The sequence below is a fragment of the Siniperca chuatsi genome, linkage group LG5 (assembly GCF_020085105.1).
Source record: "Siniperca chuatsi isolate FFG_IHB_CAS linkage group LG5, ASM2008510v1, whole genome shotgun sequence".
In the NCBI taxonomy this organism is placed as follows: Eukaryota; Metazoa; Chordata; class Actinopteri; order Centrarchiformes; family Sinipercidae; genus Siniperca; species Siniperca chuatsi.
The window spans coordinates 20,541,395-20,562,280 of NC_058046.1; the positions used below are offsets into that span (position 1 = coordinate 20,541,395).

The following is a 20,886-nucleotide window of genomic DNA, read 5'->3' on the forward strand; positions in this document are numbered from 1 at the left end:
CTAAGATGGAAGGTTCATCTGTAGCACTGTTGATCTTTAGGTCATTGACTATTTTTATGAGAGCTGTTTCATTGTTATGAATATGGGTAGTTCCTAGGCAGCTACTCCCCAATGCTTGCAAACAGGTATGTGAAAACTAGTTAAACGAGGATTTAAAACATTTTTAAATACATCTAACACATATCTATCCCAGAGGCTTATCTTAGAATTCACAGATTACATATTTGGTCTTTCAGATGTTCATGATAAAAATGATAAATACAACCACTGATTTCATTTTTTTATTTAAAAAAAATTCCATGCAAGATAAAACTACAACTATTATTCAGTTGTGTGTGTGTGTGTGTGTGTGTGTGTGTGTGTGTGTGTGTGTGTGTGTGTGTGTGTGTGTGCGCATTCATGTGAATTCATGAGAGAAACAGTCATATCAAGAGAGACACCAGCAACTGTAAACAAAGGAACTATTCCATTTCCTCAAGTGTGTAAAGGAGAACATTTGGTCCTTTAAATCAGCCAGTTTTGCATTTGTAAAAGAAACTAGAGGGATTGGTTTGGTCATTAGGTTTGATAAGAGCATGGTTACAGCATCTTTACATACGCAGGCCTCAAGTAACCTTTTACAATTTAAATCTACAATTAATGTACACATTTATCTACATTTCTCTATACAAGTACAGAATATTCAGATGAATCTTCTAAGCAAAGCAACTTCGATGTAAATGTTACATTTGTTATATATATACTGAATTAGCTCGAATGCAAAAGAGTACTTACAAATTCAAGCTAGCTAAAATAAAACATGGGGAATTAAGTGAAATCTATTACTTTACAACATGCATCCATGTTAAATCAAATGAAATAAATGCTATACTTTATTATCTAAAGAAAGCTGAATTAAAAACAAGACTTGAGAATAGTCTAGCAAAATGTGAAAATTATACATCCCTGACTATCATTTTACTAATTTAACATAAAACAAATATTTCATGCTGATATGAATGTTTCAACCATATAGTTTTTAGTTCCATGTCCTCCTTAAAGGGCCTATGTTAGGGAGTGACTCACAATCACCATTACAATTTGTCAGAATTAAAATCATTACTATCTTCCTGTTGAAACAATACTGTATCATTGAGCGCATTAGTGATTTGTTTGGGTATGATTGAATTAAACAGTACAGAAATTTGGATAATATGTTTGGTCCTTTTTTGGTTGAAACATAATGGCTTACAATTCTGATTTAATTCTCAGCTGAGCAGATTTACAGGTAAAACTGTAAAGCTGAGTGATTTTGGTTTGTCTTAATGATTGTAATGACTGGTTTGAGGAACATATAAAAAACAAGGCTGGATATTTGCCGAGATTTTCTGACAGCTTTGTTTACCTAACAATAGCACTTACTGGTTTGGCCAGTTAGGGAACAAAATTATGTGTACCTTAAAGTAAATGACATCATTCATTCGTTCAGTTGAAGTCTGTACACCAAATCATAGAACATAAAGCCACTAATGTCTGTACAGACATTTGTAAATAAACAGCCCTTTTGCCCCCAAAGAAGTTGGCCTGGTCACCCCAGTGTATGTGCATGATATCCAACACTTTTCACATCAGTCTCCAGATAGATTTTTACTAACATTTCATTTTCCATATACAACACCACTCAAACAAAACAAAAGTAACAACTTTAAAGCCAGAAAAAGTCTGTACAAGTATGGGTTGTAATTTGCTGCAGTGTTAAGACTCACAGCAATACTGGCCTCTAGTGGGTGAGATTAGTCATCACAGTTCTGAGAGGCGTTGGATATGGCATGCAGACCACGGACCACCAGGCTCTAGAGTAGTTCATTCTTGATAGTAAACAGCTGCCATCCTATGGCAGGTACATATAGTACTCTTAGGAAGCATCGTAGCACAAACCCTTAGAAAAACAACACGCCAGTGAACCATTTCAAGTTTGCATTGTGTCAGGAAAGCCCACAGCAGACCTCACACATTACTGGAACTCATCTTGGCTGAAATATATTCTAGCTGTAGATCAGTTTAATTTGAACCCTCCAATCTTGTAAGAAGAAGGTTTGCAAATTAAGAAGAGCTTAGTTAAAAACGTGGTTCAGTGCAGTGCAATGGTTTTCCTAAGAATGTATGCAACCTCTGACAAAAATCTGGCCCCTACATCTTGGTCTCGCTGTCAACAGGCCTCTCGTTTTCATACTCATTCTCCTGGCAGATTAGCTGGTATGGCTTTTTGTCTGCCTCCTCCACCACTGAGCTGCCCACCTCGGGGTCCTTTTTCTGCAACTCGTGGCGAGACAGGTGTTCCACTATACCTGCACCAATGGAGTCTCCGAGGACATTGGTGGTGGTGCGCAATCGGTCCCTGAGAGCAGACACAACAGGTGAGGACAGGAGGCAGGGAGCGGAAAAAGAAGACAAGAGAAGACACAAGAAGACAAGGGAAGACCAGAGAAGACAAAAAAAGACAAGACAAGAGAAAACAAAACAAAAACATAATCATTTTAAATTAAACAAGATTAAAGTGGACAAGAGTATGAAATATTAAACAATTCCATTGAAGACGTTGAAAATTAAATCCACATAGAGTGTATGTAAATGTGTGTACATAACAAATATTAGAAAACTGCAGGCATAATTTTAATTGCTCCAGGCAATCTTCAAACCACATGAAACACAGCCGGTAGATAGGAGGAAGTAGAGCTTTGCACTGGGATTGGCTGCCAACTGAATAAAAACCAGATGGATTGAGGGACATGGAATGTGAAGGGAGTGTCTCTGGAAGCTGTCCTGTAATCCACTCAAGTGTGTACGGCACTTTTAACCACCTTAAAATACTCCTGTCTAGAACCTCATTAAGTTCATACCACACTATACTTTATTTCCTCATGATTAAGCCCTCTTCATTTCTCTCTAAAGGCATTTACCAGTTTGTACAGAGTGCTGGTGCTACTAGAGGGAAAATCTTGACTAGATCATATTGATTCTCACTTTTTAAGAGAATAGTTTTCTAAGATGTCATATGTAGCCAATACTTACAGGAACCAATCAACAGCAATGATGAGTGTGATGTCATCAGTGGGCAGGCCTACAGACGTTAGCACTATCACCATGGTGACCAGTCCTGCCTGAGGGATTCCAGCTGCTCCGATACTGGCTGCTGTGGCTGTGATACTGAAGGGGAAAAGTGCAAAAAAGGCAGAGGGAGAGAAATTTGAATTGTCTAAAAATCCTTCATTGCAGTGCAACTGTGTCCCAGTATTGACCTCTCAATCATTCCTTGGTAATAGCATTGAAGTACAAAGACTGGTGGTTAGAAAGTCATTAAAGCTGTAATCTGTGGTTTTGAGGCTTGGAGCTTCACTTGGGTTAAGTAGTATTTCTTGCCACAATGAAAGACAAATGTAATAAAAATATTCTCTTGTACATCCAAAACTGATTCAACTCCCAGAGCAGGCGGGGTTTACTGAATCAAATCATTCTGGGTCCTTGAATGTTTAAAGAATATAAGTTGAAATGCAAGCGTCCTGCATATAACATACCTGATGGTGAGAATCTGTCCGAAGTTAAGGTCATAATCATTGACCTGAGCGATGAAGATGGCTGCCAGGGCTTCATACAAAGCTGTGCCATCCATGTTTATGGTGGCGCCGACAGGGAGCACGAAACGGGTCACGCGCTTGTCCACCTTGTTGTTCTCCTCTAGGCATTTAAAAGTGATGGGCAATGTGGCAGAACTGAGAGAGGATGGAGGGAGAGGGAGGGTGAAAAAACAGCAAAACAGAGACACAGGAAAAATCAACCCAGTCTCCTAAACATTACAGTAAATTGGTGAATTGCTGCAACTGTTTAACTCTGACCAGTTGATTAGGGTATAAGCAATAAATCATGCTTGTCAACACTCATCATCTGCGGCATTCAGGGAGGCTGACTGCATACTAAAGTCTAAAACTATTCACTGCAAGCCAGCATTTTTGAAATCTGCACAATATCCAGATTTTAAAAAATCCCAAGTTTGATCTGAATAAACCATTATAGGGACATAGTTACAACATTTGGGGTGCAATTGGGGGACATTGTCACTGCAGTTTGTTGGTTTGCAGTTTGCTGGTTGCAATAAGTAGGCCTATTAATACTATCATTTTGTGTTAATATTTCACATTGTCAGTTTTATTGTATATAATGGAAACGATACACTTCCTTATATGTGAAACTGCACTTTATCATCACAAATTGTACTTTATTTAATGAGCACAACTAGAATCTTACCTTACCAGGTTAATGTGTTTTACTCCTTAATCCTACTGTACTGTAGTTTCATTGTCCCTTGTAAGTGTTTTTTCTTTTCTGTTTGGTTTTTTCTCCCAACTGTTTCTCAAGCAGTGAAGCAACTCCATCTCAGAGTATTGTATTTGAGAGAATGGTAATACATTCTACCTTGACCTTTTTTGTGTCAATCTGTGAGATTTTGAGTTGGACTTAAATTTTGTAACACTTAACCCAATTGCATACCTAGAGGATGTTCCCAGGGCAGTGATGAGTGCCTGCAACAGCCCAGCGATGAAAACGAAGGGGTTCTTCCTGGTGACGACGAAGTAGAGTGTTGGCAGGACAATGATGGCGTGGATGAGCAGGCCACAAATGACTGTAATTGTGTACATTCCCAGCTGGCTACCCATGGTTGTAATGTCATCCATCTCCACGATCTTACCAGCAATCAGGAACAGGATACCGATAGGGGCGTACCTGAGGATCGATGAGTGTTATTGTGAATTTGTAATTGAAAGATCCAACACTCCAACACTCTACATTAACTCCATCCAACCATCCATCAGTCCATCCCTCCTGTTACTTACCACATGATTATGGCGACCAGCCTCATGATGGCTTCATTGAGACAGTCGAAGAAGTCCTTGAGGGGCTGTCCCTGTTCCTTCATGCTCCCGATGATCAGACCGAAGCACATGGAGAAGACCACCAGGCCGAGAGCGTTGACTCCATTAACCGCCCCTGGCACTGGGATCATCTCCTCCTGGGTTATCGACTGGCTACCATTGAGTGTGAATATCGTGTCATTCACTGTCATCTTCACATGGACAACTCTCTTGGCATACTGCGTCTTGAACTGGGATAAAAAGAAAAGATTATAGGTTAAATAGTTATTAATCCCTGGAGCAATAACATTTTATAAATACTTTTATTCAAGACTAACATTTGAGATTCAGGGTCAAGATTCTAGCAAATAGCTTGTTGAATATGAAGAAATTGTGTCTCCAGGATAACATGTTAAATTTCAATTCTTTACAATAAAATATACAAATGGATCAAGATTATTGAGAAAGGAATAGATATTTGACATAAGAGCTCAATCAGTTAGCATTTCAGAAAGCAGGTATTTGTGCTTTCGAGTTCAAATTTCACAATCCCACCAGAGTACATCCATCTACCTAACGTGTTGGAATGAGAAAGTGAAAGTGGCACCGAGACGAGGTTAACAACTCAGCTGTGTCAGGTGTAAGCATGGGCAGCTAAGAATGATTGGATCATTAGGTGCCCATGAAAAAAAGTCTGAAATGGTTACTGTAAAACCCCTTTTTGCAATATTTATGTTTGAACTATGAGCAGAGATTAAGATAACCAGTTAATAGAAATTACATCTGATGTGTTTTTATATAGATGGAACATTTAGATTTAATTGCTGATTGTGTGAAATTCATTTCCAGTAACCGAGATCTCTTGTAAGTATCTGAAAGTCCACAGGAATGACAATGGCAATATACTCATACAAACCAAAAGATTAAATAGAAACTGTGCACTGGAGAGGCTTAAAACAGTGATAACTCTGGGACAGATGATGATATGCTAAAGTGGAACAGTTAAGAAATAAAACATTTCATAAAACTGCAGGACAAGGAACGAGAGAGGATGTGGTGGGAGAGTTACCTGTTTGGTGCAAGCCTCCACAAGGTTAGGAGGAAACATGTTTCTAGAAAACACAACAAAAGAGGGACATTTAACAAATTGATTACAAATTCCAAATGCACATCGCTAAAACAACAGACAAACTACATGCAGTGTACAACATATTAGGGCCGGTATTGATTTGCTTCAAATCTTTAAATGTCACACAACTTAAAAATCCTTCTCCCAGTTTGAACACCTCCATCTGAGTGATGAGTATCAAAAGGGGGCAATAAATGAGGGATTATGACTTGTTGACAGAATCAGTGTACTGGCGTGCTCTTGTGAGTGTGTTTGGCTGTTCAAGGTGCATAAATGTGTGTGTAAGCACCTGATAAGGTCCAAGAAGGCATCAGCAGGGCTGACCTGCTCTATCTGCGGCTGCTTGGTGAACTCATCCCTTGATCCTTTTCCAGGGTGAATAATGAGCACCATAACGATACCGATGAACACAGCAATGATGGTAGTGGTGGTATAGTAGACCACTGCCCTCATGCCCATTTTACCAGAAGCTCGGCTGTCCAGAGCGGCCATACCTGAGAAGGACATACCATGCAAATTAATGTATATCACTACTACAGGGTTTATCCTTCAAAGGGTTTCTCAAATAAGTATTTATCCACAGATACCTGCACTCTTACTAGTATTATCAGAGGCATGGAGAGACTTTCATGCTGTAGGAATTCCAAACAGTTCCTGTAGAGGGAGCAGCAGTGCTATAAGCATGTAGTGCTATAAGAAGCTCCATGTGGCATCATGTACTGTAAATTAGCCACATTACCAGTCACTAAGCAATGTATAGATGTATTCATTCAGTAATGATTTCACCAATCGTTTCAGTCTTTAATTTGCTTTACAATTACACACAATTGGCTTTCAGTGACATGCACTAGAAAATGTTGCTAAACAAAATAACAAAACATCAAATGTTGCCTACATATAGTAGCATCAAGAGAGTGAGGGCATATTTTAAATATTGTGCAATAATCTCAGAATTAAGTTTAAAAAATGTTTGTTCCTAACTTGTTGTTGTGTCTGTATATGGAAAAAAACATCCCTATCATCTTTGGTCAGGCTGCCACATGACCTCAGAGTTTGCATAGATTTGTCACTAGCTTCCCTATAAGCATTTGCAGTTAGCCTGGGAAAAGGTACTGTAATTATGGTGGAATACACCCATCTGGATTACCTGCCTAACTATCAGTGACAACAAAGACCGGCAAGAAACACGATCTGACGCTGACCTTTACTGGTGGAAAAACAAAACACCTACTGTGCTACTGTACTACGCAGAGGCAGATCTACTATACAAAATCTGTTTACATACTATATATTCATATACAGATCATATATTCCAAATTATAGCTGCAGGGGCAAAAAGTTTCACCCCAAAGTAGAGTTGGTATCATTCAAGTCACTGTTTTTTATTTGATCATACAACAGTGCCGTATGTTGTGAACACAAAGAACAGACAGACATGTCAGTTACAGATTAAGAGCCTGACTGCAACTGAATATTTGTGTCATGGAGAAAAAGACACAACGAAGACTAAAGTCAAAGTACAGAAAGTAACTGCTAAAATACAACGCAGAGCAACGTTTCTTGAGGAAAAAAATGTGTTGCAGCATGATTCAGAAGAAAAGAGCTGATGATCAAGTTACAAAGAAATACTTTGCTCCCTGATATGGTTTGTAATCTTTGAATTCCCAAGGAAGGTTGGATACTATCTAATTATACATAACCTAAAACATGTGTTGTGTTTTATTTTTTTAGGCCTGCTGAAAAGACACAAATCAATTTCAGGGTGCATGAGCAATAGTTTTCAGAATTGATAAACCACTGCTGGAGAAAAAACTGCTGGAGCCTGGGGGCTAAACTGTCCTCCACAGCTCTAATAGCATTAAACATACTTTTAGGGATACTGGTGGTAAAAAAGAAATATAGCCATTCTGGAAACAGACAAGCTGGAAACAGACATGCTGCCTCAATAGGAATGACAGTGGTGTTGTATTTTCAAAGTGTCAGGTCCAATTATGGCCATTATCTTCATTCAGAGCTGTACAAGGCAAAGTAGGCTTTGTGTGATGGGAGATGTATGTGTTCCTTTCATATGTGGCACTGTGTATACTTGTGTGTGTGTGTGTGTGTGTGTGTGTGTGTGTAGATATGTGTGTGTGCGTGTCTGTGTGTATACCTACTGCCCCTGCTTTGGCCCACTCTGTTCCTCTTGTCTCAACATGCCCAAGACTTAAGCTTTCATCCAATTCTTTTTGATCCTCTTCCTCCCCTCCTCCATCCCTCATTTTCTTCTCTCAAATTCTTCACCTCCTCTCTCTCCCACCCCTCCATCACTACCTCTTGTTTCAGGGTGCCCCCTAGTACCCTAGTACCCCTTCCCTGCTCTTCCTCCTCTCCCACCCCCACATCTTGCCTCCCTCCTTCCTTTTTCTTGCACGCTGATCTTATTGCTGCAATCCTCTTTCATTGCCACCACTAACACCCCCCCCCCCTTCGCCTGCTCTCCTCCTTTTCCTTTTCTGACAATCCTGGGAAAACTTGTTGACTTAGGCAGCCCCGTACGCACACAATGATCCCCAGCATGTTGTCCAGGCAACAACGGACGCAGCCTCACCAATTCCATCCTTTCACAAGGACAAATAAAACCAAGGTTGAAGGAGAGCAGGGAGAATGACTTTCTTTCTCATGTGGGGAATGTTCATCAAACACAAAAGTAGGCCTACTTTAGAGGTTGGAAAGTTGAAGCGCAGGGCATAGCAACTGCAAGAGGTCTGTCTAGAGGGCAATTAATATCCACATTGACGCTGGGCAAAGACTGACTCCACAGTTCTAGCAAGACTTTACCTGAAGGCTTGCGGTCAGAAAATATCTGCACATGTCAGACTATGGAGTTTTAAAATTTCTCTCTTTTGATAATTTATTTTCATTGGTTCCAGCCTCCCAAATGTGTTGATTTGCTGCTTTTCTTTGTCTTGTATGAAACCATACTGAACAGAACCATAGAGGCAACATCAGATTCCTTTTTGTTGCAGTACTTGTTGATTGTCCATTATTCCTCAATCAGTACATTTACATGCACAAGAAACCAGGCTAAAGATATTAGGTTCTGCAGTACATTGCGTTTATATGCATTTATTATGACAAATTTTAGAGGTTTGTCGCCATCATTAGGGAAGCCCCTTATAACTCAGCAGTGATGAAAATTGCTGGCAAACTTTGTTTAATGGGATGAAAGATCTTTTAGTTCTTTGTTTTGTTTTTTGATTTGAGGTTCCTAGAACAAGCCTTTCATGTTTAGATGAGTGTCATTAAAATTGCAATTCAGTTGGAGAGCTGCTCTACCTTTTCATACATTTTCTCACTTTCAGGACTTTGTGAGGTGCAGAGGTGGAAAATAAAGCACCAACATATTCTCATGAGCCCAGTGTTGATATACTTGCACTTTGAATATTCCATTTTCCAGAGACTTTATACTTCTACTCCACTACATTTCAGGGAACGATGGTATTTTACACCGCTGTAAATGTTATACTTTCTCTGAGATTTCTAAGATTTCTCTAAAGGCAATGGTTGACTTTAGAGACTGACACATCTAGATAAGGTTTAACATACAATGCATATTGTAAAATCATACTATATGATGCATTTTTTATTTCAACCAAAGTATAGAACTAGTTCCACCTGGACCACCTCCAGTGACTATAGAGCAATTTAACACTGCAGGGGACCGTTCTACTGAGAGGGAACTTTACATTTTACTACCAGCTCCTTACATACGTTTATAAATTGTCAGTAAAATTTTGAATCCGTGAGTTGACATTTATTGGACAGATTTTTATAACTTCTTCGTTATTTTTGCCTGTACCTTGCTACCTTTATTTAACAAACTTACAAAGAATCTGTCCAGTAACACCCTCCTTCATTCTCCTTTCCATGTTTTTCCTGTCTTTACTTTCCCCTTGAATCCCGCCCCCTACTACATTCAAGCTCCCCTTCCAGTGACCTCCTCTGTTATCATCCTCCTTTTTTCTCTTTTTACTGCCCACATCCCCTCTCCCTGTCCAGCCCCTTCCTGGCTCTACAAATACTGTGTGGTGGCTCTCTTAATGAAATACCTGAAGACGATTTGGGTTTGTGTGAGTGAGTGAGAACATGTGAAAGAGAGATATAGAAAGATATGTGGTTATGGATGCGGAAGATCACTGAGGACCCTGCTCACCCTCTCACTGAAACACATAAGCCAATTTCTCATAATCCCTTGATCCTTGGTTTTCCTGCCTATCTGTCCACTAGTCTCGCTTTCCTTCATTTCCTACCTTCCGGGGCCTCTCTGGACTCTGCTCAAACTTTCTTATTCCCAATTCAACCTCACTTTTAGAAAGGATCAAAATTCAGAGGCAAGTCTCTTTCAACTGGAACAGAACACTTCACATAGAGGCACAATTCAGCCTTGGGAGCATGACAGTCAGTTTGCACAGGGACCATGTGATTGCAGAAAAGAAGTCAAAGGAGGGGGCTCTGATGCTCTTATCCTCTAAAATATGTTATTCCTATAGTCATGTTCCAAATCATATATGTAAAGCATTCACTGCTCTAGAAACAGAGCTTACTGCATTTCCATTTAGGTTGTAGAACAATGGTTTTTATAGGAAAGTTGGTGAATCCAGCCAATGCTATGGGGATAGAAACACAGAGAAACATACAGCTAAAGTCTGTCAAAACACTCTTCAAGATCCAGAGAAGGTGTTGTCCCCTGAAGTAACCTAAGGCCACTTGTATTTCTTTTCAACTGAGATCATAGTTTCAGCAGAAATTTGAAAAACTGTGGAAGAAAAAACTGACTTCCATACATATGGTAGGTCAAACTTTTCATAAACCTGATGTCTACAGCTGTTTTGCGGGTGTTCAAAATGTCATCATGTAACATACTGACCAAAAAAATATATGTAATATATGTAATACCTTTTTCCCCATGTGAGTGAAGCAAATCTAATAGTCTATGGATTCTCCTGTTTTATTGTTTTGAAAGTCAACCTTCCTTTGAGACAGTGAGTTGTAGCATGTCAGCATGTGTGTGTGGGTTAGTGTGTGTATCCACACAATGTGCAGGTGTGTGTATTTGTGTGTGTGTTTTGGTGAAACAGTTACTTTTCCCAGCTACAGTCATAAGAAGCTCTTTGTTGTTGCTGTTGTTGCTGTGACCTCGGACCTCAAGTTACTCTACTGAATTCCCAATGGACTGCTGATGACAGCTCCGTAGGAACTGTGAAATTACTTACTGCTGCAATAATTCTATCATTCTATCAGCAAAGTCCAGATACTGTACTGCTTACATATTTTATTGTTATTATTTATTGAATAAGTCTCATTGTGAGCTACAACGGTAAAGCTTTATAGATGAATATCATGAGATGTACACTATATCCTTTCTTGTCAATAAGGAAGTCCATCCAAATTTGCAAGAGAACAATGATGGGTATGACATTTGTCATTACTGACACCCTGTGGGCTTAAAGGGACAGTTCACCACAAAATCAAAAATACATATTTTTCCTCTTACCTGCAGTGTTGTTTATTCATCTAGATTGTTTGGTGTGAGTTGCAGAGTTTTGGAGATATTGGTATATTTGGAGATGTCACTCAGCTTGTGGTGCTTAAAAGTTTCTTTCTACCAATATTTCCTACATGAAACACAACTCAACAAATCTGTGGATTATCTTGAGTAACTGGATCATGATTTTTGGAAAGAAACATTGCTGTTCAGTTTTTCAAATGTATTTTTTTGGTGCTTTGAGCATCACAAGCCGAGTGCCATATAGTCCCATTATATAAAAAAAAAGCAGACATCTCTATGGCCGATATTTCCAAAACTCAGCAACTCACACCAAAACAACTGAACTGTCCCTTTGAGAGCAGGTTTAACAGTAAAGAGGAGGCAGCAGTGGATGAGCAGTAGCCTTTCAAAAGACAAACAAGTTTCAATTCTATACAGAAAGTATAGAGCCAGGTCAAAGTATTTGTAAGAATCATTTGTGCTATTTAAAGTTTGAAGTCTGTGACATATTTTGTTGTTGTATATATATATATATATTTGTCACCTTTTGGAGCATTAATATAAGGTATGTTGTTATTTGCAGTGTAGACTTTCCAAATCAAGCTGAACAGCTGAATTACTATTCAACAATAATAGAAAATAAACAAATAAAAACATGTCTCTTTCTGGAAGATGGGAAAAACATTTAAAAGTGGCAGCAGTAATGTAAAGGGTGTTGTTTGTAGTACTATAGTGGTTGACATTTTATAGTCTAATGACAACTTTATAGCAGATAACATTTCATCTGATGACGTGGATAAGGGCACATACACACACACGCACACACACACACGAGAAAGGAGCCGTGTGACCGATGACTTGGCTACAGAACAGCACTCTTTGTTGGTTTCCACATGTTGTAGCTGCAGTCATGTGACATTATGTCAGAGGATGCTGATGTTACGCCCGGCTGCAGCACAAAGCAGGTTTTTATTGGACAACATGTCTCTGTCATCCCTTCAGGAGAATGGCTTCTTGCCCTGTCAATCACTGCTCAGAGACTGGACATTTGGTCTCAGTATGTCCCACCTACATTTGTCAGTCTGGGCTGCTGACCAGTATTTTTGGAAAACTATCATGTTCCATAACGTTATCTATACTTCCATAACAAGTAGAAGCTCTGCGGGTTTATGAACCATATCAACAGACAAATTAACTTGCTGAATCCCTGAATTAGAGGCGAAAACCTCAGTGTCATGTGTTTGTGTTCACATGCATTTGGGCCTGAACTACAGAGCCATATACATGTGAGCTGCAGGAGGTACAAGATGTACTAAAACCACAAAGTAATCAACTCCACAAATTCTGAATTGCTTATTCAATTAAAACACAGTAAAGTTGGGACTGCTTTGGTCATGCTGTATCAAGCTCAAGACTATTACAGCATGGATCAAGCATGTGATTGAGACCAGTACTGTAAGCGAAACATATCTCTCTGACTCGCTCATGAGGTCATCCTAACCCTGTCCACCACTGGGCCCAAAACCAACAAACAGCATCGGCTGAACAAACAGCTGGCTCACTCTGCCACTCATGAGGCACAGTGGAGCCACAAAACAACAAACAGCACTGTCACTGGTGTGAACCTTATACACAGAAAACATACGCTACCTGCAAAATATGTAACTAAAATCTCATATAAACAGAGTCAGAGAGTGGTCCGACTTTTTCCATATGTGAAAACTGTGCTGTGCTGTACCTCCACTTCAGGCTAGTGGAGATGCAGTATTAGGGGACACAGTAGAGTAAGGTGGATGGCTTTTTGTCTGGTGGGGGACTATTTCTACAGTGGTTACCATTTTGCCAAATGTGAAGAAAGCTGTAGAGCCATGCTGAGCTCACAGGCATACAGACATGTTGCAAATGTGCTGGTAAGAGAAAATGTTGAGGTTTTTGTGATATTAGGAGATACAGTAGAGTGCTGTGTGTGATGACTAAGTTGTTTGATATAAATTTAGAACAAAACAATGTCACACAGGCTTGCAGTGCAATTGTTAATGCTGTGTGTGCTTATTTTAGATATCCGAGGTACATTCGAACTAAAAATAGCGGATGACAACTTAACACTTAATTTACCGTAATAATGTTACAACCATGTGGGAGTGCTGTGTGTAAGCCTTGGGTGTGTGCAACACCGTCACATTTATTTTTTTAGCATTGTTGATGCAATTAATAAATAATTTCTATTGATTGATTCATATGTATGATAAATACTTCAGTTTATGTATGTGTGTGTATCAGTGACTGAAAAGGAAAGGAAACATCTTCAAAAACTGAAGAAAGAATACAATTGTGTCAAAAGACTAAAAGAGTGAGAGGTGAATGAACTTATTAAATTAACAAAAGTCCGTACATTTTGGTGGGAGATGCATCTGCAGCCTTTAGTGTCCTGATGGCACTAAAATGGCCTAATGTTCATACCTGTGATGAGACTGGAAACCAGCAGGGGCAGCACGAGCATCTGAAGCATTCTCATCAGTAGTTCTCCAGGAAAAGAGAAGAACTTGACTTCACGGTAAGACATTTTATAAGGGCGAAGGGCAAATCCCAGGATTATGCCTGCAGAGAGGATCAGATGTGGAAGAAAAGTCAAAACTTTTTTTGGACATTTCAAGTCTTTTGTGTTAACATGATTAGACTTTAAGAGAGTACCAGATTTGGCACCTGTAGCTGGATATAATCACATTACTGCAAAATGTGGCATATTTATGAATGGATATCAATACCATAATAATACTAATAAGTTTCAGAGTACCAAAATAACAGGTGTAACTCCATCTTTTTATCACATGACTGCCTTGCAGCCTCTTGAGTAAGAAAATGTGTTGTGTAGATACACACAACACATTTTCTTACTCAAGAGTCTGATATCAGGCTAGAATGACACAAGAGAAGTGTGGGTATACTGTTAAAGGTGAAAGCATGTGATTACATGATCATTGCTGGGAATACGTGTATTGTGCAGTCATATTCATGGGAAACATTAGAATTTGCTTGTATTTTGACTGGAAAGTGAAATAGGTGAAGTTTAGATTCTTCAGAATACCAATGATTGTGAAGTGACTGTCACTTCTGCTCTGGCCGTTTTTTAAACTTGATTTTCTTGTGAAAATATGTGCAAAAGTTATTTTCTTCAGTGTCAGTGAAGTCTATTCTCTCAACAAGCTGCTCTACTGCAGCACTAATCCAACAAAGGGCCCAGGTGGCTGACCCAGCGGCCTGAAGTGAAGAATACCCTGAATTTAACAATCAATCAAATGTGTTTGTCCTGGCATGGTGTAATTCTAGCAGGGCTGCAGATGTGGAGGACGTGGGTGGGCCTGGCTCACTTCCTACTGAGTAAGATTCAAAGGTTAATGGCAACAGGTCAAGGATCAGCTGCAGGGTCAGATAAAGGCCAGTCTGCTAAGTTCATCTGAGTTCCCTCTATTCTCTCATCCAGTGAGTTTGTTTAAATTCTTTTCCTTTTTCCGTCCTGCTCCAGGGGTGTTGGTCACACAAGATTGATGGATTGTTGGGGTGATGCAGAAAATCCGGTGCCATCTTCTTTACAAGTTTGAACAGAGGAGGGGTGACGTGGTGATAGATGGAGAGGAGAGCAGAGGAGAGAAGGAGGGGAACAAGCAAAGTTTCTTCCTATATTCTCCAATTTTAAATCAACTAAATTACCAATAGAGTTCAGTGTCTGAACAGAGTCTAAAGTGAAAAAGAAAACGTTTCCCACTTACCAATAATGACAGCAGCGATGGTAAAGATCACAAAGGCATTTCTCATGAAGTATCCCTTCACATCGTTCTTCGTGATGTTCTCCACTCTCTTCTTGGCCAGCAGCGATCGGGACTGGATCCCGGCTCGGATCTGGTGGAGACCACTCCGGGTCCTCTGTGGGTTCTCCCCATTGCTCTGAGTCATAGCTGCTGAACTTGAACTCCTCTCAACTGTGACGGGAACACCTGCTGATACACTTGTTACCCGTTGCTCTTCTTCCTCTCTGTCTCCTGACTGAGAGGGAAGGACATATTGTGAGAGTTAGCATTAGATATTTAAGCACAAAAAAAGCTAAATTATGAAAAAGTAGACAACCACTCTGTCACGCTCTATAATAATAAAGGTTTGTGACTTTAACATTTTTTGAGTTGTGCTGTGTATCATTGCTCTGCTACACTCTGCTACACATATGAACTGGCACTTAAAACTTCAATTAACAATATACAGCACACACAAAGTGAACTAAATTATAAATGTTTTATTATAACCTCTTTGATAGATATTGTCCCTCATATGTAGAAAATATATACGTTTTGTTGTATGTGTACATCTTGGGAAGCAAGACAAATTTCAGAAAGAATTCTGGTAATAAAAGTGAAATCAATTCAAAAATCAAATCAAAATTAAAAGGTACAGTAATGACAATAATATGCATGTAATGCACTATAAAAACTAAAATACTTAAACTCTTTGCTCAATGAAATGCTGTATTCTATGAGTGAAGAACACATGTGTTGCACTCGCAACTGTGAGGGCATGCATACTTCCTCCTATAAATCACTTGAGTAACTACAACACACGTGTACTGATATACTGTCACTGATTCACATATCTCACACACATGCAGACACACACAGATACAGTTACTGGTCAAATGGTAAAATGTATTTGCAGACATATTAAATGGTAAAATACTGACATAGAAGTTGTTTCTGTACCTTTAGACTTGAGCAATAACTTCCTTTGGAGTAATTTCTCAGTTTTTCAGGGGAAAGGTCTGGTTTAAAGCCCGATCAGTGTGAGAGGGACAGAGGAGCTCTTTGACTGTGAGCTGGTTGGTGTGAGTAACCAGCAATGCAAAGAAAAGAGGAGAAAAAGAGGAGAGGGGAGGAGAAAGGAAAGGAGGGAGCAGTGGCGGGGATGAGGGAATAAAAGAGCCAGTGAGAGAATGGAGGCGGCGCTATAAGAAAAACTAGCATTAGTCACTCACACAGTGTGGGCTTGTGGGGAGGTGAGGGGAACTAAAAAAGTGAAGTAATTTTATGGAAGGGGGTGCTTTTCAGACAGAGGGGAGCTTGAGGAATAATGAGCTTTCCAAGCAGGAAAAGGAGAAAGGACCTTCTTGTTTTCTTCTGTCCTTCTCAGCCTTCTTTCAAATGGTTTTTCACGCTTGATAAGTTCAGCCTGATTGGAGATTCCTGCGAAGAGGGAGTCAACAGAGAAATAAAAGTCCTCCATCCATCAAAACAGTGTGGAAGTGCATTTGCCATTCATACATTTATTTTGGAACCTGTCCAACAGACACAGACTCACACACTCATTAATCAATCTCATTTTGCCTTCTTTTGCTGCGTTTTAGTACATTACACATTTACACCATACAAAGTCCACTTGGCCATCTTTTTTTCATGAAAAACTGTGCAGTCTTTAGTTTGTTAAGCTAAACAGAGTGGGTAAATATTTACCAAGTGTCAATGGTGCTCTGAAACTTTTGGCTATGAAAGAAACAATCTGTGCAAACAGTCTGGAGGTTTTTGGCAAACGAGCTGACAACGGTGCTACTGGGACAGTTAGCTACACGTGTGCCATAAAAACTATAATGACTAGCTTTGGCACAAGAGACACAGTGGTTAGAGAGTAAAACAGTTCAGTGGAGGATGATCTCAAACACAAGCAAACTGATGACTGGGAGTTTCGTTTGGCAGCAAAAATTCAGGAATTCACAGTCTGGCACGTGCAATGTGTTTAATGCTGAGGGTGTGTACGGAAATGTGTGAATGTGTGTGAATGTGTCTGAAAAAAAAAGTGGGGAAGAGAGGCAGAGCTGAAGGCATCCTTTCTGACTCATACCAAGGGAATCCATGTTTGGCAGCGATATTATGAAATGTTTCAGCCGTCAGTCCACACACACACACACACACACACACACACACACACACACACACACACACACACTCACATACAAACAGTACCTCATGCTTCATATGACCTCAGTAAAATTATATAACCTCTGACTCTGGCATGTTTCTTGTATACTACTAGAAAGGAGAAGAATGTTCAAGAATAACACTGCCAGTTTTAAATATAATAACAGTAGCTGCACTTGCATGAGTATGAGTTCACTCAAGAGGCAATGAAAGATTTGTCCTATTACTCAGAATTCTAAGTATCCATCCAGATAGTTTGGATTTGCTGATATGTGGAGACCAGCGCTGCAGATCATTTCAACACAGTGAACCAACGGCATTTTGTTTGAGTTATTCAAAGCACCAAATATTCTAATTCAGTAGTAACATCTTTTATATAATGACTCAGTTACTCACAATAATCCACCAACCTTGTTGTGGACAGTTTCTTCCCTTTGTGTAGAGATAAATACTTGGTAGCAATACTTTGATTTAAGGAAGTTCTCAATGAAAGCGTTCGAAAGGTCTGTCTGTTGGGTCTTTGAGCACTACAATGCCACTGTGGTCTCAACTATTGGATGCATTATAAAATTTGTTCCCCATAGGATGAATTGTAATCATCTAGCGCCATCATGAGATCTAACTTTCAATAAGGTAGAGGTCATGTCTCTCACACAGGTGCCTGTAAAAGTCAATTTAACAGCTGGAGTACGCTCCAATGATGAGAAAAACTGACTTCAATACTGTCATTTCTAGCTGCCTGGCAGAGTTTTAAAGAAGCTGGCCAGCAAAATTAAGACAGCTAATCACTAAATGGACAATCGATAAAAGAAATACCCCAAATAAAAAAAAGTCAGATGTACAAGCAGTATTTGGTCTAAAAAATATAATGGTGTTTAATTAACGTACATTTAAACCAGCACTTTAAGTCTGAAGAGAAGCATGCGAGCACACACTGCAGATCAAGATGTTTGCAATCAGAGAGCAAATACTTGGAGTTGTTACTGTCAGACTGTAATCGTTCTTCAGAATATAACGGAACAACAAAGAAAAGCAGCGAGTTGTTGGTGAAATCATCGTTCCTCTGAGAGGCATGGATATTTAGCATTAGATTTGAACAAACAGGCAATTACTGTCTGAATTGCAGGGAGAGAGAATATGTAATGTGTTACGATCTTCCTTTGTCATCCCCTGGACCTCCGAAACACTGAACAGCTTCCCTCAACACTTCAGTCTGTCTTTAGACTGAGTCACTGGCTTATTAGTGCACAGACCGGCTATCATCAGTGGCTGCCTTGTCGGGGCTACAAATCCCACTACATCAGATGAAGAGACACAGAAGAGTGTTGTTATTATATTAGACTGTCTGACTACTCACTATTGGAGTTGTATTTGATCTATGATGATGTCCTCATCATAGAGAATATAACAGATGTAATAATCTCATTCACTCGTCAACAGAGAATAATATTACTGCTTACTGTGTCACAAAACATAAGCTGTAGCATATACATACACGCGTAGACACCCTGCTTTGACAAAAATGTGGTAATGCATTAACTATTCGTATCATATGCCTGCATGTAAATCACATTATTATTTATAAATAACTGATATATTGATTAGGAATATATACTCTCCCTGGCCACTTTATTAGGTACAGCTATACAATTTAATGCAATCCAAAACAACAGATCTGCCACAAATTCTGCATTTATAAAGATAATGATTTTGATTAAAACTGTCAGAGAGGTATTAATTAACTATATGTTTATTACTGATCAAAACTGAACATTATTATCTTTGTGATGGTAGAATTTATGGCTGAGCTGTTGTTTTGTATTGCATTTGGTTTTACAGGTGTATCTGTATCAAGTGGCCGCTAAGCATTATTCGGTTGGTGTTTTAGATGACTCTCCTGAAGGATCAAGCGACTCTTGGAAAAACAACACTCTCCACATCTTGCTGCATGAGCTATACTTGTAGCCATAATTACCATCTGCATGTTGTTAAGGATCAAAGGAGGGAAAAAATGCATTTACATTTTTTATTTTTTTTTGCAAAAGTGTAGAGAAGTTTGAATGGATAAGTCTGTCCTGAATCCCAGAACAGACTGAGACTCACTGAGAAACACTCACTGGCTCTTCTCATCAGCTGATTTAAAAGAGGGCTGGGGACAGAAACAATACTGAACAAGTAGCATTAAGAATGGAGTTAGTAACTGATATCACAGTCCCACAGCTCCCTCCTCTGTACCAGTGTCAGTAATTATTTCTTTTGTAAATAAGTACATAAATAAGATGTTTCTTTCTTACAAATCTTTGAAAGGTGCAGTGAGGAGACATTTCCAACAAAATCACATGAAAGTAGTTTATTAACTTCACTAACTTTCTCTATCCATAACTGGTCAGTGGACATTGGTCTGTGTGTCTGATGCAACTGATGTGAAAATGCTTCACCACAGCCTTCTGGCCAATGATTCTTTCAACATATTTTCATTTTTTTAATAGATTGTGATTTCCAATTAATCCAGACCATTTCCAGAGAAAAAATTGTAAAATCATCCCTGAACATTGTGTGTCTGTGATGCCAATACTGACAGGCCAAATCCCTGCCTTTCCCTACATTAAACCTCAGCTCATCTGGAAAGCTTTAAATCAAGACCCCGCAATTCCTCACCCTCACCGCAGCGACCCACATGGCATCCGTCACACAGCTATCCCAACAAGCAACAACAGACAACAGCCTCCTTTGTCTTCAGCGAGCAAAGCAAGGGATCGGCTGATGGGGTCAGCTGAAGAGCCAAACTTGTAAATTGAAGAAAGGAAGAGAGAATCAGGGATCCTGCTATAAAACAACACAGAAACAGGTGAATGTGACACATTGCCATGGATGCTGGGTAGAAAATGTGCTGCCTTTGTACTGTGCTTGTGTGTATTCTTGTGTCAATCACACTGTGTGGACAAAAATCTGTTCATCATGGGGACTCACATTTGTGGACAAAAAGCTGCTAGTCCCCACAAGGTTTAAGTCCCCCTGCACTCAATAATGTGTTTTGTTTTGTGTGACACTAGAAGACTGTTTTCACAATCATCTGCATAGATTAAGTTTCTCTGTGCTCACCTTAAATTAATGGAAACATGCTTGCACACTTTCTTGCTGTGCGGTAGATGAGAAGATTGACTCTAATGTTTGTTAGGTGAATATGAAGCTACAGCCAGCAGCTGGCTAACTTAGCTCAGCATAAAGACTCGAAACAGGGGGGAACAGCTAGCCTGGCTCTGTCCAAAGGTAGCTAAATATATCTACCAGCACATCAAAAGCTCACTAATTCAGCTGTACAAACTAATTGTTTGTACAAAAACCAATGTGTAAAAACAACACAGAGGGAGAAGGAGTAGATGTAAT

General features: G+C 39.4%; 1 protein-coding gene across 1 annotated transcript; it reads right to left on the reverse strand.

The window, feature by feature from the left end:
- Window positions 1–268: 268 nt before the first annotated feature.
- On the reverse strand, window positions 269–16,485 carry slc1a3a (solute carrier family 1 member 3a). Its single transcript, XM_044195473.1, has 10 exons — window positions 16,291–16,485; window positions 15,313–15,586; window positions 14,006–14,143; window positions 6,305–6,509; window positions 5,956–5,998; window positions 4,869–5,137; window positions 4,525–4,758; window positions 3,555–3,749; window positions 3,052–3,186; window positions 269–2,377 (listed from the first exon to the last, which is right to left on the reverse strand). Exons 2-10 carry the CDS (start codon window positions 15,494–15,496, stop codon window positions 2,170–2,172), a joined length of 1,611 nt encoding a protein of 536 aa, XP_044051408.1. The 5' UTR covers window positions 15,497–15,586; window positions 16,291–16,485; the 3' UTR covers window positions 269–2,169.
- Window positions 16,486–20,886: the final 4,401 nt, after the last annotated feature.

Bases quoted from the DNA above. Each gene is read 5' to 3' on its own strand.
- slc1a3a (XM_044195473.1), bottom strand. From the start codon at position 15,496: ATGACTCAGAGCAATGGGGAGAACCCACAGAGGACCCGGAGTGGTCTC. The intron at 6,510-14,005 runs GTATGAACATTA...TGTCCTTCTCAG, and splicing joins GGTTTCCAGTCTCATCACAG to GTATGGCCGCTCTGGACAGC. The intron at 3,187-3,554 runs GTATGTTATATG...TTTCCCCTTCAG, and splicing joins GGACAGATTCTCACCATCAG to TATCACAGCCACAGCAGCCA.